The sequence below is a fragment of the Mustela erminea genome, chromosome 11, assembly GCF_009829155.1.
Source record: "Mustela erminea isolate mMusErm1 chromosome 11, mMusErm1.Pri, whole genome shotgun sequence".
In the NCBI taxonomy this organism is placed as follows: domain Eukaryota; kingdom Metazoa; phylum Chordata; class Mammalia; order Carnivora; family Mustelidae; genus Mustela; species Mustela erminea.
The window spans coordinates 43,634,210-43,658,512 of NC_045624.1; the positions used below are offsets into that span (position 1 = coordinate 43,634,210).

A 24,303-nucleotide genomic window follows, 5' to 3' on the forward strand; every position below is an offset into this window, starting at 1 on the left:
TTTAATGCAATGATTAAACAATAAACCAAAAAAATATGAGCCCAGAAAGATGCAAAATATTATGAAATCCCTAGTTCATGTTCCACAGGTCTCTCTCTCTCTCTCACACACACACACACACACACACACACACAGGTAAGTGTCACTACCCGGCTTTCTATCCTCACTCCAGCACCAGTGGCTCCTCTATCACCCTATCACGGGGAAGTGAGAGGAGGTTAAGCGGTAGATAAAAACTCTCCCATGCCAACAGCAACAGTGTACCCAAGCAAGCATCAAGCCCTGGTAACAAAGGAAGCTCTGAGATTAGGGTGGGCAGGCTCCACGTAGCCCCATGCTACTTAGATAAAGATACCCCCAAGGTGAAAGGAACCCCGCCTCACTGAGCCAATACTTTTGAGAAATATAAAAAAGGTCCCCTTGCTCTGGGGAGGTTTACTGCAGGCCAGAGCACATGGCTTGATAAGCAGGATGAGGTCTGCATTTCACTCTGTGTTTGCCCCCAGTCTAGGCGCCCTAGAGCAGAAACAACATACAAAAACCTATGCAGTGGCCCTGGAGGTGGGCGAGGTAGGAGAGGGTTCTGCAGCTTCGCCCTGCCTATCACAAGTAGGACAGGGACGCCCTATCAAAGAGATCAACCCCTTCATCCACTGAGAGAGGCAGTCACACGGTTCCCAAAAAAAAGCTCAATTTCAGTCAACTCATGTACAAAGACAAAATTTAAAGGAAGACACTTTTAGCAATATCTCTATAGACCATATAAAAGTGCTGGTTGTAGGAAAATCAAATACATTTGATGTTTAAAGTTTTCTCTTTTCATATTTTGCTTGACCACTTGAATATAAAGGTCTCAATAAAATATTTAACTCCCTCTGAGATTCATACCCCATGATCCTCCATTTTTATATAGCCAAATATCCTAAATCTGCTACTTACAATAGCATCCTCATGATTAATGCCAATTACCTTTTACACCACCAAAGGATCCATAAGTCATATTGCAGGCTGTTCTCTGCAGATTATGTTCATACATCAATTTGATCTGATACTGGTTTCCATGTTCCACATTACCCAAGGTTCCTAAAGAGATAAAAATTACAGAATCGCTTTGTATTTGTTTACATTTAAAAATATTCATTTCTTCTCATCCTCTACACCAATTCTAAGTAATTCAATTTCAGTGAAATTTAAAATGACAAAGCACTAAAACAATGTGTATTATGAATAATTAGCATACTGATGAATGCCAGCACAGTTAGGACAATTTAAGTCTTGGCTAGATTATACCATTAGATGAAATACCACCCTGGGTGACATTTCTTATCTATTTCCATTAGGTCTGAGTAAAGTGTATTATTTAAATAAAAACAAAAACACGCAATTTCAGTTCTGAAATAAATAAGGTTAAGTTTCTTACACTTAAACAATAATAGAGCAAAGACACGACTCCAAGTGTCTTAGAAAAAATTCCCCACTTTGAAGCAATTCAATTTCCTGTCCCACCTCTCAAAATACTCAAGCCTCTAATACACTATAACTTAATTTAATGGAGAGATATTCCAAAGTTTCCTTTAGCAGGCATATAGGACAATATGTTTTATATGAAGTCCGCAAAAAATCTTCTTCAAAACAAAGATACTTTCATTTAATAGATCATATGTACTACAATTGCTTTCTATTTCTGAGATCACAACTCAAGCTAAAGGCAGATACTCAAGCAACCGAGCCAGCCAAGTGCCCCAAAAAAGATTCCTTATACTTATTTTACTCTCTGGTTGTTTTCTAGAGTACTTATAAATGAAGCTATGTCCCAGTAACCAGGCAAGAGCATTATAGTTAAAAGAGGTGATGGGAAGAAAAAGGATTCAGATATCAACTTTTTGCATTAAGGAACATCTTTGTTTTTCATTCAAAAATGCAAAATTTAAAGAAAAACTTAAAATATAAAATATAAAGCAAATGAAATAGTCCCCAAACTGGATAGTATTAATTAGATCATTAAAACAATCTAAACATATATGTCTGTCTGTATGTATGTGTATACATATTTACACATGAGCATTTGTTTTTTGTCCAAAAGGTTTTACCAATGTAACACTGAGGTTGTAAGAACCCAAATATTTCTATTTCCATTTTAGAAGTGAGGCAAGTACCCTAAGTTTAAAAAAAATTTAAGGGACACCTGGATGGCTCAGTCTTTAAGGATCTGCCTTCGACTCAGGTCACGATCCCAGGATTCTGGGATCGAATCCTGCATCAGGCTCCTTGCTCAGTGGGGAGCCTGCTTCTCCCTCTTCCTGCTATTCCCCTTCTTGTGCTCTCAATCTCCCTGATAGGTAGATAGAAAGATAGATAGATAGATAGATAGATATTTAAGAAATTTCCCCCCCAAATCACACAGCTGGCAAAGGACAGAGTATTCAAACTAGGTCTTCAGAGTTAGCACCATATATCCTGGTGCCTGGCTGTCCATCATTTTACAACTTGGAAAAAACTTGGTAAGACAATAACAATTTCCCTAAACAAACCAGCCAACAAAAAACATCATTTCTACCTCCACCTTTCTTGCCTGGCCTTTTCTTCATTTGGAAGGTGAAGGGTTGAAAGAGAAAACTAACAGGAGGATTTCTTGGAGGAAAATCATTTCTACTCTGATTTATGACCCTGAAAATGGGAACAACAGACTTCACATGCCAATAGAATAAGAAACAAAGAGAAAGACTCAAATTTGCCTGCTAACCCTGATAGATGAAGGCTTTGTGGAATTTAAATGGTAGTAAAAGCAGTAAGGTCCAGGGAAACCGAGGAGTAATCGCAACCACATGGGCCAAAAAAGGAGAAAAGAAAAAGAAACACATACACACACACTAAAATAACTCATAGCCTTAACCTTAGGAGATGTCTAGCCTCCAAGAAACCAGAAAAAGAAGTTCAAAGAAACATTTGGTTTGCCCCTACAGAAATTACCAAGTCCGTCTTATACCTAAAACCAAATCAACACCTCTGAGTTAGGAATGCACTTACACATGTTTGTTAGCTGAAAGGTCAGTGAACAGAGGGGTTCAGCATTCAATACTTATACAAACTTGGCATGAAATGACACTTGGGATTTGTATTCTGAAAAAGCTCCAAAGGCATTGGAAATCTTCAGATTTCAGGTAATAGCACTTTAAAACTTAATAGTGCACCTATGGAGAACAGAAGACAATTCGTCTTCCTTAGACACTACTTTGGTAATATCTGAAAAGGTAGTATCTTAACTATCCTAAGGTAGTATCTGAAAAATCTAAAATTTCTGACCATTTTTTTTCTAGAGACACATCAATGGTACAAGATTAAAACTACTTATACACAAGGAGGTTTGGGGGGATATTTTTGTTCGTTTGTTTTTTAAGATGTTATTTATTTACTTGACAGAGAGAGAGGGAACAAGCAGTGGGAGCAGCAGGCAGAGGGAGAGGGAGAAACAGGCTCTCTGCCAAACAGGGAGCTTGATGCAGGGCCCAATCCCAGGACCCTGGGATCATGACCCGAGTTGAAGGCAGAACATTAAAAGAACACCCTTACTTATACACAGATTTTGTCCTGGGATATACAGATTGAATATAGCAAGTGTATCTTTATAACTACAGTCCATGTATAGCTAGAATTAGTATGAATTTTCATCAATCAGAAAGTAAAAAGGATAACAGAACATGCAGGTTGTTAGGCTTATTGCTAAGCACAATTTGATTTAAACAAAAATATTCTCTAGAAAAATCAATGATCACCTTAACAACAGTTTTTGGTACAGTTTTAGACAAATGTGGAGAAATCCAATGAAGTAAAAATGAAATAAAAGCCGCTATAAAGTAAATTAAAAGGTTCATTGTGTTAAATAACCAAATTAGATTATATAAAAGTATGAAAAATAAAGAACCACATCTTTTTGCCCCCTCACAGCAAACATTAAAATTCTATAAATATGTCAAATGCTTAGCAAATGCTTGTTGAAGTACACAATTTTTGGAAAAGAATATTTAAGAGGACATAATCAGTATAGTTTATGCTCACACATCTGTAACCACTTACTCAGAAACTGAAGCCCATCGGAAAGGAATCTGAAATGCCATGTGATGTTTTTCCTTTCGGTATCATAAGTTAGGCTAACTTCATTTTAGCAAGACCCTGCTATTTCTCTATATTTAGCATGTATTTGATAACATTATCACCCACCAAAAACAGGTCAGCACAGCAGCCTATGAAGGGCTGTTTGGTGTGTCCAGGAGGTCTCCTCTAGCATGCCTCAAATCGTTTTTAGAAGCACACATCATGGCGGGGGTGCTGGGTGGCTAAGTTGTTAAACGTCTACCTTCAGCTCAGGTCATGATCCCAGGGTCCTGGGATGGAGCCCCACATCTGGGCTCCCTGCTCTGCTGGAAAGTCTGCTTCTCCATCTCCCACTCCCCCTGCTTGTGTTTCCTCTCTCGCTCTCTCTCTATCACATAAATAAATAAAATCTTAAAAAATAAAATTCTGAGTAGAAGCACACGGCATAAAAAGAAAACAAATATATTTGGGGAGGGGCCAGCTGGAGGTGAGAATGTCAAGTTCAGCTAGCACTTTCATTTGTTGATACCAGTGGTTTTACTTAAACTAAAAAATGTTTATGCTTGCCCTGTTAAAGTAAAAGCTAGGTAAAAGTTCAGTCTGGAACCACAGAAACATATTCAAGAGAACAAAAATATTAACTTCCCTGCTTCTCCATTTAAGCCAAGCCAGAAAAAATATACAAATTGTCAGCCTCCAAATATAAGAGGCTAAAGAAATGAGAGACAGAATAGGGAAGTGAGGTGGGGCATAAGGGAATGTAGTTTGGAGAACTCTTTATCCCCAGAGAATACAAAGCTTGCAAATGAATACAAAGAATAAAAGAGCAATAAAATCACCATTCCCATGACAAATAACTGTCATTTTCAACACTAATTTGAAGCAAAATACCAATGTCCCATAAACAAGTTGTGACCAAACATGCCAGTTTCTTTCAGCATGTCTTTTTAATAAACATACACTTTATCACTAGTCTATTGTGCCCTATACTTCAGGGAAACTCTAGAGCTTTCTGACTTTCTGGGCCATCATTCAAATGGGACCAGGGAAGGCCAAGAGTCTTAACTAATTTCTTGTTTGTAGGATTTTTCCCTCTCCTGCCCTCTTAAAACTTCCAGAAGAGACCAAATCTCCAAGAAGTATTCAGGGGTAACTGCACAAGTTCCCCTCCTCCATGTCCTGTGTAACACAGTTAATAGCATCACCTCATAGTTAACAAGCCTTATGATGGAAAAGGGAGGACAACTAGATGCATGTGGTAAAGAAGCCTATATCACATCTTCTCCATCTTCTGGAACACTAAATATTTGCCCCATCACTAGGAAAAGCAACATCTTTTACCATGAAATCAACGGGAGTGTTTACCAATGACAGAGAGGTACTATAATGGACTTCTGACTTGTAAATGGAAAAGTAGAAAAGAAAATGATAGTGGTAACAGAGAAAAAAAAAGAAGGAAGAATAAAAGTAACACAGATTAATAAAGAACCCCTACCAACTGCCTCAACACTACCCAAAAATTAGTTCATTCGTACAGTCAACATATGCCCACCATAGACCATAGGCCAGGTTACCAAGCCTGCCTTAGAAATCTAACAGAGACTACTTAAGAATATCCAGCTCAGGGGCACCTAGGTGGCTGAGTTGGTTAGGTGCCTGATTCTTGCTCAGCTCAGGTCTTGACTTCAGGGTTGTGAGTTCAAGCCCCGCACTGGGCTCCACACTGGGTATATAAATATACACATATAAATACAGTACAGACAAATCATTATGCAAATGGAAAGCAAAATACAAAGAGAGCTCAAATCAAGAGAATGAGTATGAAAAATCCAAATACTAGAAGCTAATATTTATAGAAAACTCCAAAGAACATCTCTTGTATAAGGAATAGACCCCAAAGAATTAGCTTTATTGTACCCATAAAAAAATTTCCCCAATATTGACATCCATGAAAAGAACTCTCTCAGCTTGAATTAAAATTTAATTACTACAACAAATATTTTTAAGTTACCTTTTATATTTAGTAAGGATCAAAATGCTGAAACCAAACTACAGTTAACTGCCATACTGGTATCTACAGAACAGTGTCAGAAAATGAAACCTGATTAGACCTTAAACAAGTGCCTTAAGGCAGGCTGGGGAGAAACAACCGAAAGCCAAGAAATTTGAATTATAAAAAGAAAACACCTAAGGTTCATCAAAGAAAAAGTACTTTAAACCACCATGACTCTCAGCATCTAATGATTTTTGTTGTTGCTTTTAAACATTTCTTAAAACTCAAGCATCCTGGATAAAAGTCACCGCATAAGGAATATAGTCAATGGTATTATAATAGCATTGTACGGTGACATATGATAGCCACACTTATGGTGAGCACAGCATAACATATAAGAGCAGTGGAATCACTATGCTGTATACCTGAAACTAATGTAACATTGTGTGTCAGCTATACTTTAATAAAAATAAAAATTTTCTTAAACACTCAAGTATCCTAAGTATGCAGAATTGGCCTCTATTTCTCACAGACAATCCTGGACACAATTCCTGGAAAAAGATCTCAAGGAATCCTCTACTAGAAATTTAAATATGCATATAAATAGCAAACCAGAAAAAATGTAATAGCCTAAGTACCTGAAAAAACAAAATGAACAAGGTAAAATGTTAACCAAAATAAGAAAATCTTCAACCAAATGTTTGTGTTCTCTAACAAGTGAATATAAGAGTATCTATTCTTACATAATATTAAGAGGTTTTTATATTAAAGTGTTTTTAATACAAATTTTACATTTAAAAAATGTTTCTTACCTGAGACAGAATAGACACAAAGTTTTCTAGAATGCAACACAGCCAAATGAAGCATTTCAGTACCTCTGAAAAATAGGATAAGTTTTAAAGTTTTAAATATCAATTTCAGATGTAACCCAAAAAATTATAAAATAATTTTTAAAAGAGATTATAACCACAACCTACCAAGAGTAAACTAAAAATTTACTAGATAACATTTCAAACTGAAAAATAAATGGAACAACAAACACCCACTTTGACAATTCCAGAGGCTCAAGGACTCTGCGTCAAGGAACTGCCTCTAATTGAAGTCACTGTAGCCTCTCAGGAAGTCATATCAGAGGCCCTTTCATGAGTGCTCTCCCATAATAACAGAGATCCAAGTTCTGGTCTTGTCTTTTTGGGTAATCAACCTCTGACCTTGGTCAAGTTACTTAATCTTTCTGAGCCTGTTTCCCCTTTTGGAAAATAAGAGGTTTCAATTAAATGAAATAAAATCATGTGACAGCACCTTGTAAAGTATAAAGCACCAAAGAATGCTAATCATTATTAGTAAATGGCATATGTCACTTCCAGCTCAGAAATTTTATTAAAGGCACTGAAAATATTTCAGTTTGGACTAAACTGACACGGGCACCAATACACTTCCCAGGCCCTATCAAGTGGTTTCCAAAACATAATATAATCTAGAAATCGTTAAGTTCAGTCTTCAAGCGTCAGGTCAGTGGACAGAAGGTGAAAAGGATGTAAATGGCATTGCTCTGCTGCAGAGTAGGGCCAGATAGAGAAAGCAGCTACTCGTCAGCTCTGGGCATGTGGCCAAATCTCTACATTTTTTTCAAGAAAAACCAGAAAGCAGGGATTTTATGTGAAATCTCCTGGATCTTAAATATTGGCAACTCTTTTAAATCTAAAACACAGGGATGCCTGGGTGGCTCAGTTGGTTAAGCAGCTGCCTTCGGCTCAGGTCATGATCCCAGGGTTCTGGGATCGAGTCCCACATCGGGCTCCTTGCTCGGCAGGGGGCCTGCTTCTCCCTCTGCCTCTGCCTGCCTCTCTGTCTGCCTGTGCTCACTCGCTCTCTCTCCCTCTGTCTCTGACAAATAAATAAATAAAATCTTTAAAAAAAAAAAAAAAAAAGAACCGCCACACTCTTTTGATAAATAAATAAATAAATAAATAAATCTAAAACACATCTGCAAGCAGTCCTCCAGCGTACAACCTCTGATATAGATTCTGTTCTAAACTACAAAGACTATAATTGAAATCTGAAGACCTGGATTGGGGTCTTGACTGTGCACCTGGTATCTGTGTAATCATTTGACCTTTCAGAGTATTAGTATTAGTCTCTCATTTACAAAATAAGAATATTGGTTAATACCTCCAAAACGTCCTTATAATGAATAGAAGTGCTCACTATCCATTCTACTACCAAAAAAATGCAAATATATATACAACTGTCACATACTCAATTCTGACTTCAAAAAATAATTATTGCCCTGTACACTCAAAACAATTGTTCTATCATGCACAGGAAAAGACTATAATGTCATGGAAAGATAACAGAGTATGGAATCAGACAGACCCGTGTCTGAATCCTGGCTGTGTGACCTAAAGCTCTGAGCTCTAGCTAGTTTCCTTATCCTATTTTTTTAAATAATTTTTTATTTTTTTATTAACATATAATGAATTATTAGCCCCAGGGGTACAGGTCTGTGAATCGCCAGGTTTACACACTTCACAGCACTCACCATAGCTAGTTTCCATATCCATAAATACAGATCACATCTTACAGATAAGATTAGAGAGATTGTACTAGTTAATTAATAGCAGTATAGTATCCACTCATAAATGTTAACCTCCTTCATTCCATCAAGCTATACGTAGGACACCTGGGTGGCTCAGTGATTTAAGACACTGCCTTCAGCTCAGGTCATGATCTCAGGGTCCTGGGATTGGGTCCCACATCGGGCTCTCTGCTCAACAGTAAGCCTGCTTCCCCCTGTTCCCTGCCTGCCTCTCTGCCTCTCTCTCTTTGTAAAATAAATAAATAAATAAATAAAATATTTTAAATAAATAAATAAATAATATATATATGATTTATTTAATTATAAATAAATCATATATATTATTTATTTATTTATTTAAAATATTTTATTTATTTATTTAAAATATTCTATTTATTATATATAATAAATAATTAATATATAATAAATAATTATTATATATAATAAATAATTATTTATATGTATACTATTTATTTAATTATAAATAAATTATATATATAATTTATTTAATTTATTTAATTATTTAATATAAGATTATATATATATATATAATCTTTAAAATAAATAAATAAATAGATAAATAAATAAATAAAGTGCTTGGAAACAAAGCTCTTGTAAGAGTAAGACTTACTTTATGGATTGAGCTGACTTCTTTTAAGAAACTAAGGACCCTTCCACTTCAAATAAGTACAGTAATTCATTTTAAAGCTTCAACGTTATGTGTTAAATACAATAACTGCTACTTTGTCTAATTATTTAAACAGACATTTATATAACCTGGATAATTAGTTCTTTAGATAAGTGAATACTTTCTATTTCTTTCTTTATTTTCAACTTGTGATATGTCAGACATTTTAGGTCTGTTACTATTTTTTTTTTAAAGTTCTAAATTATTCTCTTTGAGCAGATTCCCAAATTAAAAAAAAAAAAAATATTCAGTACATAAGGAACACCTAGGTAACAATATCCAGAAAATATATTTGTCATGGATAATCCTTTCTTCACTTAAGAATCCACAAAAATGACACAATCAGGGAATGATATACTCTAGGTAAGATAAAATGTCAGAATTAAGGAGCTGTACTTACGAAACAAACTTCCCTACTTCCACTTGCAATATTGGATCTCGTAGATGAACTTCTAGAAGCAAATCTTCAGCTTGAGCTCCATCTCCTGTTTTTACAGGATGGGGGTTAAAGATTCTTAGGTATCCCATAAAACTACCCACAATTATTTTATCTGTAGAGAGAGGTTTTTAAAAGATATAAGAAGAAACAAACATTAGCAACAAAATTTCTTTGGAAATAGACTTTCTAATGTTTAAAAGAAAAATCTAAAAATGAAAACAAACCAAAAAATAAATTAATTAATTAAAATTAAACCAATTGAGTCTTGCTTCATATACCAAGCCCAATCTGCCAGCAGATAATATAACTAAAAACTTTTTTTTTTAAAGATTTTATTTATTTATTTGACAGAGAGCAAGAGAGATCACAAGTAGCCAGAGAGGCTACTTGAGGGAGAGGGGGAAGCAGGCTCCCCACTGAGCGGAGAGCCCAATGCAGGGCTCGATCCCAGGATCCTGGGATCATGAGCCGAGCTGAAGGCAGAGTCTTAACCCACTGAGCCACCCAAGCGGCCCAAAACAACTTTTTTTAATATCATCAATTTTCAAGCATACTAATATATTACGTGTTTTACCTAAGCTTTGCTTTGGTGTCAGTAGTTATAATTTAACTCAGTCAAAGCAAGTCCTTTTACAAAAGACTAATATAAGATTGTACACTGATTTCTTCATAGAGTGTCTACTCTACAGCTGTTGAAATCATTGTATTAAAAAGAATTCTGAGCCCTCACTAGTAGAATGCTCTGATGAACAGAGTCTGTACTTGGACACAAAAGGGAGAAATGGTAACATACGTGTTGTGGGCTGAATTATATCTCCCCATCTCTCCCCACCCCTGCCAAAAAAAAGTATGTTGAAATCCTAACCCCTAGTACCATGATTTTATTTGGAAATAGAGTCTTCACAGATGTAATCAAGTTAAGATGAGGTCACACTCAATCAGGTATGCAATAAATCTCTGTTCTAAAAAGAGAAAGCAGGGATGGGGGAAGCGCCTGGGTGGTACAGTCAGTTGAGTGTCCGGCTCTTAGTTTTGGCTCAGGTCATGATCTCAGGATGGTGGAATCGAGCTCCGAGTAGGGCTCTGCACTCAGAGTCTGCTTGAGACTCTCTCTCCCTCTCCCTATGCCCCTCCTCTTGCTCTCACTCTTTCTCTCCCTAAAATAAATAAAATCTTTAAAAAAAAAAAAGGAAGGAAGGAATGGAGGAAGAGAGTATAGAGGGTGGTGGGGTGGGAGAGAAGAGATCGCCATGTGAAGATATTTAAGGAGAAGATGATGATGTGGTAATGGAGACAGTGATAAGAGTGATACCTCCACAAGCCAAAGAATGCCCGGGACTACCAGAAGCTGAAAAAGGCAAAGAAGGACCCTAGAGGCTTCAGGTATGGTAGGATGTCCCTGCCAACACCTTGATTTTGGACTTCTAGCCTTTAAAACTGTCAGAAAATAAATTTCTATTACTTTAAGCCACTCAATTCATAATACTTGGTTATGGCGGTCCTAGGAAACTAATACTTTAGGTGTCAGTTTTGAAATTGTTATATTAGTATAAAATATTGACTTTTTTTCCATCTACTTAGAAGTAGGAGTTCTACATACTTATTTACTGAGAGCTTATCATGTGCCAAGCAATGGCCTATGTAACTTTTATGTATTAGCTCATTAAATCCTCATAATAACCATATGAGAGAGATACTATCCTAGGAATTTCAATCCTGAATAGCAATACCAGGAATCTGCTGCTAGATGATCAAATGGCACTCCCACAAGTTCTATACAGTCTCTAGAACCATGCTATTCCCATCCCACTACTAAGGTTTGGCCAATTCAACTCTTCCTGCATTTGAGAGATCTATGTCACTCTTCCTCCAATCCCTCATTTATTTATATTTATCATAGTTGTTTCCTAACTTGTGACAATAAAAAAAAAAATTGAGAAGAAACTGGCAGCAGAGAATAAACTGCACTACCAGTTCCTGTGGGGATATTTGGAAGTAAGACTCTAGGCAGGGTTAAATAACATCGTACACAGTGACAGAACAGTTAATCAAGTGAACACCTCCAGGCATCTGGGACCTGTGCCCATTGCCGGTGACACTCTGGTGGACTGGAGAGCTGCTGTCCTAGGCCAACAGAACAGGAAGGAGGAATGCCAAACCATATATAAAATGGCTTTTCTAAGAGCACTGCATAATTTAAAATAAGAGAATAAGTTTAAACCTCAAAATTTCCATCTCAGTGTAAAGAACAAGATTCAGGGTCCTTGGGACTTTACAGAAAGAATTTCTTTCTTCTTATATCACTGAGGCTTAACCACTAAGAATCTAATTCAGGGACTTATTCTGTAGATTTTAAATTATAGTAACAAATGAGTTCACAGTCTCTCCAGGTTTCTTGCATAAAAATAAAGACATTCATCTCAAAGAATGAGATTACAATGTTACATAATGAGGTTACTGGCAAAGTCTAGAAGGCTTGGATATACTCAAACCTCCAAACTTTTCTAAAACATTCCCCACTGAGCTTCCTATGTATCCCCCCATACCCTAATTCCTATTTCATTCACTAAATAACCAAGATTCAGCTTCAACCCAGCCCTTTTTCATGCTGGTGAAGTCCACATGGTGACAATTTAATCCCTAAAAACGAAATGTGTAGGTCTGAGTATTAAAATGGCAGGACTTTTATAGTTAACCAGAGCTCAGGTAACAGTCTAATTCTCACAGACATTAAGCTATGATTAATGGGATCCCCAGGAATGAAATGAACAGGCAATTCATTGAGACCCTTTTTTCCCCAATGGTTTATTTATTTATTTATTTTTATTTATTTATTTTGTTAGAGTAGTATTCGATTGTAAGAAGGCCCTATGTTTATCAAACTGAAGCCTTTTTTGAAACCTATAATCAAAAACATATGGGTCTCTGAAAAAGACTAACTCAAGCCAACTGTATAGATGGTTATGGTATCTCACCCATTTCCACACTGAAGTCAATTTACAGTCTCAGAGTCCCTTGAATAAAGACAACACATTATAGATGCTATAACACCACAGATGCCTAATATACATTTTCCTCAGATCTTTCCCTACAGGACAAGTAGTCATTTACCCAGGTACACTGAGGAAAGGGAAATACCCAAACTTTATGAGAATACTGAATATTGGCTCTGAGTTACTACTAATTCTGGAACCCTAGAAATAGACCTTTTTTGATCATTATGGAGACTCAGTGACAAATGAATTTTTTTACTTAGTTTATCCAGTGGAGAGCAAAACTAGTCTATGATTTCTCACCTAGTTTCTGAGAGTTTAAAGGAAATGTATTTTCACAGAAAATATTAGAACATCCTTTTGATTCCCTAACATGGACATGAAGGATATTATATGGGGAGAGATATATGGAAACCAATGGGACTCTATCTCCCCATCAAGGAGAAAATCGAAATAAATACCACAGGTAGGGTGCCTGGGTGGTTCAGTTGGTTAAGCATCCAACTCTTGGTTGTAGCTCAGGTCTTGATCTCCTGGATGTGAGTTCAAGCCCCATGTTGGGCTCCACACTGGGCAGGGGGCCTACATATATACATACATACCACTGCTAGGCCTGATTTGGGGTAGTTCTCAAAATTCAATGCCAAAAAGGTTCAATAGAAATATGTGGTCATTCTTACCACATACCTGCTTAATTACCAAAACTGTCAATATAGAGAAGTTAGGGTTGATCAGTATAACTTAAAGAATAACCCCAAATTCTTCTATTATTTCACATCTTGTCTTTCTTGAAGCCAACTAATAAAACCCTGCTTGAATACAGTTCTAGACCTTAATAATGCATTTTCTCCTTTCTAATACCAACGGAAACAGTTTGCTTTTACTGGACAGGAATAGGCATATATCTTTATATGTACTGCCACAATCCAAACTGCAGGAACCAGGGCTACCTCAACATTGTCTCATAAGAGCCAAAGGAGGCTGAAAGAAATATGCGTGAAACCCAGGGATCTCCAAGGACCCTTCCCCATACTGTCTGGATCAGTAGTAAATGAAACTACTATATTCCTCTTTAGGCAAGCATTAATGTTCTAGATCCCTCAGGAATACTCACCTAGACCAATTCTCTGATCCCTCCATCTCTACTCAAGACCAAGAGCCCTAACCAGATGGAAGGTAGGTAAAGTAAAAAAAAAAAAAAGAAAGAAAGAAAGTAGCATAGTATACAGCCCAATAACCAGATACAAAACAGAAGGTATCCCCCCGATATGATTTCTTTAAGTTACCATATAATTTTTTCCATTCGATAATCTTAATCTTAAAATTTTTCCTTCTCTTCCTCAACTATTACATATGAGTTTGAACACAGATTGTACATACAACTTAGTCTAGTGGCAACAGAATATTGGAACGTGATCATGACTAAATTACAAGGAAAAGGGATATCACCCAAAGACCCTGGACTTGCAGAGCCGGGCCTTCCTGAAAGTGCCTCTGAAGCAGTAGGTGCACATTGTTCTTTACCACTGCAGTGGGGGTAAGAGCACATGCTTGTGCAGCTGTACAAGGGACAGCTGCCCCACGTGAGGCATAAATGCTGAATAGCTAAAAGATAAATTTATTAGCTATTTTTCAGTCAGCTTTATGTGTTTCCCACTTGGGATTCTTCTAGCAAACTCTCCTCAGGCTACAAGCTGGCATGGAATCTAAAGTGGACCACTCAGACTCTCCCACCCACCCCCACTTCTTACTATTTCTCCCATGAATCTGAATCTTGAGAACGAGAAAGTAAGTACAGCTTTAAATGCATGGTGTCTAATTTCAACTGGGATCTCAAGATTAGCAAGGAATCCTTCTACATATCAAGTTGGCTTGGCCTAAAACAATTTCAAGATGCTTAATACCATCTTTTCATTCTGATCACTCCAAATGACCTGCAAATTTCTCTTCTTCTGTACTCATTCTTACCCTCTTGCCTTCTGTCGCAGTGAAAGAAAAGTTCTCACACCTTCCATACGCACACCTGATCCCATCTCTTACTGTCACTCTCGATCCCTGCTCTTTTTTTTTTTTTTAAGATTCCATCTTTAAATAATCCCTACACCCAACATGGCGGTCAAACTACAATCCTGGGATTAAGAGTCACATATTCCACCGGCCAAGTCAATCAAATGCCCCATCCCTGCTTTAATACATCCTCTCTGCTATATATTGAATTTTTCCCACTTCCCTTCATAGCTAAGTTTCTTTAAAGGGCCATAAACATTCAGTCTTCCCCACCTCCATTCCTACACTGACTGCAAATCTAGATTTTGTTACCATTGTGCCCACTCATCCACCCTCATGGAGAACACAAATTATATTGGCAAAGAAGAATGGGAGGTACTAAGCTGTACTGAGCACCTGAATTATTTCTAAGGAAAATCTGGGCTCTGTCCTTCCACTAATAGGAGATGGTAAGGTCTTATACTCAGAGGATGTCCTGAGAGGTTCCTCAAAGATTATCAACCTTGTCTCCTGCCTGTTTGTTGACACTAAAATAAAATAAAATAAAATAAATTCCTTTATTATTTGGCAATACAGAATACTCAAGCTAAAAAAATATATGTCAAAGAGAACAATTTCAAACCCATGTCCAAACTAACAAAAGATCAAGTTTGTTGGAAACTCCTGATTGATTGTCTGAATAGCTTACTGTTCACTCATCATTTCTATTAGAGCTCTTTACTGGGGTGCCAGAAGAGGGTTATCAGTTACCAGTGTGCTTCCTCCCAATTTGTGGCCAGCTGTGAGAAGTTTCCTCTATTTTCCCAAGGTTACTATACAAAAATCATTTCATGTGTGTGTCCCACATAGAAAAAAAATTGCCTCTCATTTCTCAAAGCTTGGACTACCAGTATCATCATCTTCTGGGATGATTGTTATATATGAAGTTTTTCTATCTTAGATATATAGCTCCTATAAGGTCATATTTGCTGGAAGGTGGATTGGAAGGCTGGGCTTTTGTGTCTGCAATTTTTGATAAGCTCCAAAGTTGAGTGGTGACATAGTACAGTTTAAGGAAAATTCTCATTGATCTTATAGGACGGGAGATAAATGAGAGTAGTTTGGGACATGCTCTATTTGAGATAGAACTGTCTAGTAGGCAGAATAGAGGTAGTGATTTTTTTTTTAATTTTTATTAACAATTTTTTTTTTTTTTTTAAGAAATAGAGTATGCATGTAGTGCAGGGTTGGGGTAGAGGGAGAGGGAGAAAGAGAATCTTAAGCAGGTTCCAGGCCTAACACAAAGCCCAATGCAGGGCTCTATCTCATGACTGAGATCTTGAACTGAGTCAAAATCAAAAGTCAGATGCTTAATCGAGTGAGCCACCCAGGTGCCCCAGTGGTAGTGATTTTGAAGTGAGCCATATACTGGTTGTATTTGAAGCCCTGAGAATGTGTGAAAATGCACAGGGAAAGAAGGTGGAATAAGATGGAAAGAATCTTAGGACCATAACCTGAAGAATACAAGCATTGAAGGGGGAGGTTTTTCATAATATGAAAATGAAAATAAAAGCAATGATTTAATAATTGTTTTCTACCAACAAATAGAGCTAGAATAATTTTTCCATTCTGATATGAATGGCTTTCAAATTCAAATTTTAAATGTATAATTTTCCTTGAAAATAATTTCTTAAAAAACTTCAAAATTAATAATATTTTAGTAGCTCTACCTAATTTTGCAAAAAAATGAAAAGTTTTATAACAAATGAAAACAAATTAAATATTGCCTTGTAATATTTTTTCAGTTCCGAATCACATGACAGAATCAACACAAACCAGAAAAACACAAAGAGCAAAACAGAAGAACTGTATTTATCAGCCTGCTACCTCCTAAATATTATAAGGGAAACTACCTTCAAAATTAGGGCATAATTATGACAGTTCACTTAAGTTGTGTAAGTATACTTTAAAATGTATAAGTATACTTTTAAAAATGAAGTCATTTTTATTTTTCTCAGTAAAGCTTTGCTCCAAGATGCATAGTAATAAGTTGCTTACCTTGTCCATTTCCAGTATTGTCAACATCACCCAAACACAAACAGCCTTGATCAAATTCTTCTTTTTCTCCCAGAACAGTAGACCACCAATTACGGGCTTTAAATAAAGACATTTTTGTTCACTAGAAAAAGAAAACATTTATTTATAGTAAAAATCTACCTCACACCAAGAATTATAAATTAATTATCTCTTAATGCATAGCAAATTAAACTTGGACAATGTTAAGAAAAACATTTCTGAATTTATTTTTTTTATATTTTGCAGAAATATGTGAAACCACAAATCCAAACAGCTGAAAACATAATCAGATGTTTTGCAACACCATTGGAGAGTCAGTCTGAAAAATTTTATACATAAATGTTGGGTCAGTTCTCTTTTCTGGAACATTTGGTAGAAAATGACAAAAAGTATCAAAAAACTTGTTTGGAGGCAAGTTTCAAATTCTAACAGCACTAGTTAGTACATAATTCCTTAGCAAAATACCTAATTTTCCTTCATTTTGGTCATTGGAAAAACCATAGCATCTCTAGTCACAATGAACTGCTGAGAAGAACAAATGAAATCAAATGACTAACACGAAGCTGGTACATTATAGGTACTCAAAAAGCATTCGCACGCTTTCCCCATTCTATTTGTAGAAAGGCAAAGCAGAAGAGGGAAATTCACCCTAAAAAAGAACAAGTAAAACTGAGTGTGGATGTATTTATACCACTATATCACTAAGCACCCACAAAACCTCTCTATGCTTTAATTCCTCATCTAGAATGAGGATATACCAGCAACATCTACTATTGAATTACTAATATGGTAAATGTGAAAACCCACTGAACCTCTTGATTTACAAAACAAATATCCCACACCCTGGGATTCTATGAGAGTTCATTTATTCAATATAAATGAGCCTTTCCTTCCTGCTACACTGATTTAAATAAATGTTGGGAAATGCAGTCAATATTCCTTATTCAAAAACATCCAATTCTATACGGTTGAGGCAAACACTGAATTAGCAAATACCATACTACTATTCGTAGGGGAAATAGAAAAAGTTGGGCTCTTGTGAACCTCCAATTACAATACTTTCATGAACCATTCAATACATAACTTTGTTTTTGTGAGTCACTGTTTAAAGATACTTTAATATACTATTAATTCACGAACATTCAATTCAACAGTCAACAACACTATAACTCATACCTGAAGGAAGCTTATCTGATACATACATTTTCTCTATAAGGTACGTGGCAACCTTCTCACACTTAGGAACATTAAAACCCTTCACTATTATATTTGGGGACCTTTTTAAGCAATAAAAATTAAAACAAACAAATAAATAAAACCAAACCACAGAGATATGGAAAACATGACACTAAGCAGGCCCTGAAAAGGACTCTTGCTTATAGTGTAAGAGCTGAAACAAGTAGGCAGTTCCTATGGTTGATATCTGCTGGGAATAAGTGATTCAAATTTTTTGCCACTCTGTGCATGACCACAAATCACCCAAAAGCACCATGAGTATTGATTTTAATATTACAAATAAATTTTAGCAAATAGGTAAACTCACAAATAGGTAATCTGCAAATAATGAGGATCAGCTATACATTTAAAAATATCTAAATCAATCTTCTTAAAGCAGGCCTTCCACATAGGCTAATCACAGAAAGCAAGACTACTTGCTTTCATTAAGTTTGCCAAGGAACTAGCTGAGAATCATGTGGTAGTGAAAAGTGCAGACTCTGGAGAAGGACTAGTGCAAACCTGAATCCAAGTTCCATACAAATCATTAAATCAGTGGAGGGTTATTAAAAGTTACCAAACCTCTCTATACTTCAGTTTCCTCATCTATAAAATAAAGAAAGATGTTGTCAGGAATAAGAACACAGTAGAAATAATCTATGGAATGGAAGAAAATATCTGCAAATTACATATCATAAAGGGTTAACATACACAATACATAAAGAACCCATACCATACGCATTAACAACAAAAAAAATTTTTTTAATGGGCAAAGGACATTTCACCAAAGATATACAAATGGCCATAAAGCATGTGAAACAATGTTCAACATCACTAATTATTAGGGAAACGCAAATCACAAACACATGGAATACCACCTCACACCCACTAGGACAGCTACAACAACAACAACAACAACAACCCCCCCCCCAAAAAAAAACCTAGAAAAAGACAAGTGTTGGCAAGGATGGAATGTAATTTGAACCCTAGTGCACTGTTGGTGAAAATCTAAAAGACTGTAACCACTATGGAAATTCTATGGTGGTTCCTTAAAAAATTAAAAATATAAATTACCAGGACTACTGGGTGGCTCAGTCAGTTAAGCATCCAACTGCTGATTCCAGCTCAGGTCATGATCTCAGGGTGTGAGATCGAGTCCTTTGCTGTACTCCGTGCTGGGCATGGGACCTGCTTAAGATTCTCGCTCTCCCTCTCCTCCACCCCTCTTCCCTGCTTTCTCTCCCTCTAAAATAAAATAAAATAACTAACAAACAAATAAATAAATAAAAATATAAATTACCATATGATCCACCCATTCCACTTCTGGGTATCTATTCAACAGAAACGAAAACAAGAATTCAAAGAGATATTTGTACTCCCATGTTCATAGCAGCATTATTCACAGTATCTGAAAGGTAGAGGCAAACCAAGGTCCATCAATGAATGACTGAATAAACAAAATGTGGTATATATATATATACAATGGAATATCTTAAAAAGGAAGGAAACTCTGACCTATGCAACAACATGGATAAACCTTGAGAACATTATGTTAAGTGAAATACACCAGTCACAAAAACAAATATGGCACAATTCCTCTTATATGAAGTATCTAGAGTAACCAAATTCATAGAGTAGAGTGGTGTTTGCCACATTTGGGGTGAGAAAGAAGTGGGGAGCTTTTATTTATTGGGTATAGAGATTCAGTTTTGTAAGGTGAAGAGTTCTGGAAACTGGTTGCACAAAAATGTGAATGTACTTAACAGTACTGAAATGTACACTTAAAAATGGTTAAGATGGCAATTTTACGTTATGTATATTTTATCACAATTGAAAATCAAAAATAAAAACTTTTAGTTGGGGAAAAAAGGAACACAGTATTATTAGCACAATACTTGCCAGATATAAGCACTCAATAAACATTAGCCATTGCCACAGTTTTTACCCTTTTTATGATATATTTTTTTATAACCTGCATTGAAGAAAAGAAACAAATGTACTTCAATGCGTGAACAAATAAACTATGGAAAATCCTTACCACAGATAAAACTCAGCAATTTTTTTAAGATTTTATTTATTTATTTGACAGAGAGATCACAAGTAGGCACAGATAGGCAGGCAGAGAGAGAGGGGGAAGCAGGGTCCCCACTGAGCAGAGCCCCCCGATGTGGGGCTCGATCCCAGGACCCTGAGATGATGACCAAAGCCAAAGGCAGAGACTTAACCCACTGAGCTACCCAGGCGCCCCTTGGCAATTTTTTTAAATGAAATAACAACCTGGATGGATCTCAAGGGCATTATGCTGAGTGGAAAAAAAAAAAAAAAAAAAAAAGCCTAATCCCAAAAGATCACATATTAAATAATCCCATTTCTATAACATTTTCAAAATGAAAAAATTAAATGGATGGAAAACAGATCAGTGATTGCCAGGGTTAAGGGGAGGGGTGACTTTAATGGGCTAGTAGAAGGAATTTCTTTGGAATAATAGAAAAGTTCCGAACCCTGATTTTGGTGGTGGTTTCATGGGATAAATTTTAATTTCTTTGAGCTATATTCCAAGAAGAAAAGTGTAAGTAATGTAAAACCTAGTGAAATCTAAATAAGATATTTTTAAAACAAGATTTATAGTTTAGTTATAGTATTATACTAACATCAATTTAGCAGTTTGATAATTGTTCTGCTGCCACTGGGAAATCATTACTTTTATAATTTCTATGTGAGTATAATATTTTTTCAGATGCCAAGTTTAAAGAAATAAACAGGAAAAAAAAAAAAAACTCCATCCAAGGCCTCTCTTTCCACTAAAAAAATAATTAGATAACGGCAAAGTGTTGATGGAAGTGAAGGGGAAAAAACACAGCAGGTAAATAAGCCTATAATGAGTTTTAACACATGTGGGAGAGTTTCTGAAAAACATCTGCAACACTCGTTATTACTAATGGCATTATATAACCATACAGATTGCCAGATGACTAAACCTGGCAGCAAGTATACAAAATATGTAACAAACACTTTATTACACTTTTACTAAACTTTTTTTTATTTAAGAGGAAAGTAACAGTACTTCAAAAGTGCCATATATTTTCATTATATACTCCAGATACATATGGAAAGTTGTTACACACTATTAGAGTATCAGTATAAAGATACATAATTCGCCTGCAGCCCACAGCAGAATATTACCCAAATTCAAAAGCACTCAAAGACTCACTTGGAGGACTCACAGCATTCATCATATAGTTACCATCATGGCTATGATTTATTACAGTGAAAGAATAAAAATTATAATGAAAAAAGAGAAAAGGTACATGAGGCTGGGCTGTGGGGGCAGAGGGTTGGAGTCCTGGAGGAAATCGGACACAAACTTCCAAGGAAGAAAAACTGGGCTCTGTGGTCAGAGGCCAGGGTAAAAAAAGAAAAGAAAACTGAAGAGGGGCATCCAATGATACCAAAGGAAAACCAGGAGTGTGCCTTCTGGAAGGAAATGGGGGAAAAGGTTTTCTAGAAAGAGAGTGGCCAGCTCTATGATGCTGATATGTCATAAAGAATGAAAGCTAGGGATCAAAACTCCATTTGGAGACATAGTCAAAAATAGAAACAACAGACTAACCAACAGGTATGATCCTTTGTATACATTCTGCGTCAGCCAGTTTAAAAGGAATCTCAAGGAGAGAAAATAGGAAGAGAAGATCTAAATATCCAAAGGGGTATCTTTCCCCTCATGTGGAGAACCTCATGGGAAATGCCTAGAGACCATATTAAACACCCAATAATGGTCATAGAGAAGAGTTTTTTCCATCAATGCTATTAAATAATATATAAAAAATTAAAGTGAGGGACACCTGAGTGTCTCAGTCAGTAAAGCAGCTGCCTTCGGCTCAGATCATGATCCTAAGGTCCTGGAATTGAGTCCCCCATTATCTCCCTGCTCAGCGGGAAGCCTACTTCTCCCCCTGCCTGCCACTCCCCCTGCTTGTGCTCAGTCTCTCTCTCTCTCTCTCTCTCCCTCTCTCTCTCTCTGGCAAATAAATAAATCTTTTTTTAAAAAATAAAAATGACTACAAACACACATGATTGCATCAGGGAAAAAATCGCTATTATGTGAAAGTGGACTCAAAAATCTTAGTTAATGAACAAATTTGTTCAGCTTGCTAAAATAAAAATGAAAAAACCCTCCAATATGAAAAACTAACTCTCCAACATTGTCTGTAAATGGGAATGTTATGAAGCACTAATTCTTCAAGAACTGCAATCATAAAATTTAAGATCTATTCCTGCTGACAAAATAACACAGGCAACATTTAGTTCCTTCCTCTTTCTCCTGTTCTATCAGTTTCTCTTTAGTCACCTTCCACTTCATTAATTGCTTAAGCCCTTCTTTCCTATATTGTTTAGCTCCTTGCTACCCAAAGTGTAGTCCATGGACCACCACCATCACCCAAGAGCTTATGATGCAAAACCTCAGCCCCACCTCAAACAATATCCCCAGGTGATTCTCAAATTAATAAATAAAATCTTTAAAAATTTTTCTCTTTGCACACAGCAGTTTTATTCCCAATATGCTTGTATATAACTTTTTAACTTACTCTTTAATAGTCTTACAGAGTACTTTGTTATCTACTGGAACCCTCACCAAATCTTTTGATAACATAAGTATGTCTCCCATAAGCATTATGCTATACAATTGAAAATTTAAAAATTTCAGAGGATTTCACTTTCAGAATGACATATGAGAAGCTCCATGGACCCACCCCCCAGCAAAACTGGAAAAAATTATTTTTTAAAACAATCATTTAAAGTCTCTGGAAATTGTCCTAAGACTATATAGAAAATAAAGAAACAAAAAATCTACTAAAACTCAGTAAGAAAATTAAGAGTCTGTAGTATTTAAAAAAAAAAAAACAATGTTCACTCCTTATCTCCTCACTCCAGGCTCAAAACAAGATAGAAACTCCACTCCAGACTGGTACAGCCAAGAATAGAGGCACCCTCTCCTCATAACTCCCAGTCAGAGAATTATCTTTCCGCAAGGAGCAGGACATCAGCATTATTCACCTTGATTCCAGCTATCTGTTGCTGACTAAAGATGAAAAAGAAAATCTAAATCAAAAAACTACCCACAAAAACAAAAATTAAAAACAACCCTATCATCTCAACTTGAGAAAAGCATCTGATAAAATAAAATCCAACACTATTCCATTATAAAAATACTTAAAACATTAGGAATAAAACAGAACTTCCTCAAACTGATAACAGACATTTATGCAAAACCCATGGCTTATAACATACTTAATGATGAATGACTAGATGCTCTTTTGCTAAGATCAGACCCAAGAGTAGGGAGTCCATATTCACGACTTCTATTCAACATTGTACTGGAGGTTTTTTGTTGTTTTTTTTTTTGAAAGATTTTATTTATTTATCAGAGAGAGAGAGGGGGAGAGAGCGAGCACAGGCAGACAGAATGGCAGGCAGAGGCAGAGGGAGAAGCAGGCTCCCCGCCGAGCAAGGAGCCCGATGTGGGACTCGATCCCAGGATGCTGGGATCATGACCTGAGCCGAAGGCAGCTGCTTAACCAACTGAGCCACCCAGTCGTCCCTGTACTGTAGGTTTTAAGTCAGGCCATTAGGTAAGAAAAAGAACTAAAAGGCTCCCAGACTGGAAAGGAAGAAGTATAACTATCTTTACTCACAGATGACACAATCTGGTGTATAGAAATTCCTAAGAAATTTGGTGAAAAACTATTAGAGTAAATGAACAAGTTAAGTAAGATTGAAGGATACAAAAGTATTAATACATAAAAATCAACTGCATTTCTATGTATTTGCAATGAACAATCCAAAAATTGAAACTTAAATAACAATTGCATTTACAATAACATCCAAAAGAATAAAATACCTAGGAGTAAATTTAACAAAACAAGCATAAAGCAAATATGATGAAAACTATAAAACACAGTTGAAAGAATTAAAGATCTAAATAAAAAAGAAAATATCTCATGTCCATGAAGTTATAACATTATTAAGAACCAATACTTCCCAAATTGATCCACAGGTTCAGTGCAATCCTTATCAGATTCCCATATGGCTTCTTCGTACAAATTGACAACCTTATTTTGAAGTTGATATAGAATTGCCAGAAAGTGGGGCGCCTGAGTGGCTCAGTCAATTAAGCTTCTTGACTCTTGATTTCAGCTCAGGGCATATCAGGGTCATGAGATCCAGCCCTGTATATAGGCTCAT

General features: G+C 36.2%; 1 protein-coding gene across 3 annotated transcripts in view; it reads right to left on the reverse strand.

The window, feature by feature from the left end:
- Window positions 1-24,303, reverse strand: part of BBS9 (Bardet-Biedl syndrome 9) — a 446,163-nt gene that overhangs the window by 415,779 nt on the left and 6,081 nt on the right. For all 3 annotated transcript variants that reach the window (XM_032305995.1, XM_032305996.1, XM_032305993.1), the window contains 4 exons: window positions 16,828-16,948; window positions 9,752-9,902; window positions 6,898-6,962; window positions 970-1,083 (listed from right to left, as the gene is read on the reverse strand). In XM_032305995.1, the coding sequence (XP_032161886.1) occupies window positions 970-1,083; window positions 6,898-6,962; window positions 9,752-9,902; window positions 16,828-16,939 (442 nt within the window). In that variant the 5' untranslated portion in view covers window positions 16,940-16,948. The remainder of the gene's footprint in view (window positions 1-969; window positions 1,084-6,897; window positions 6,963-9,751; window positions 9,903-16,827; window positions 16,949-24,303) is intronic.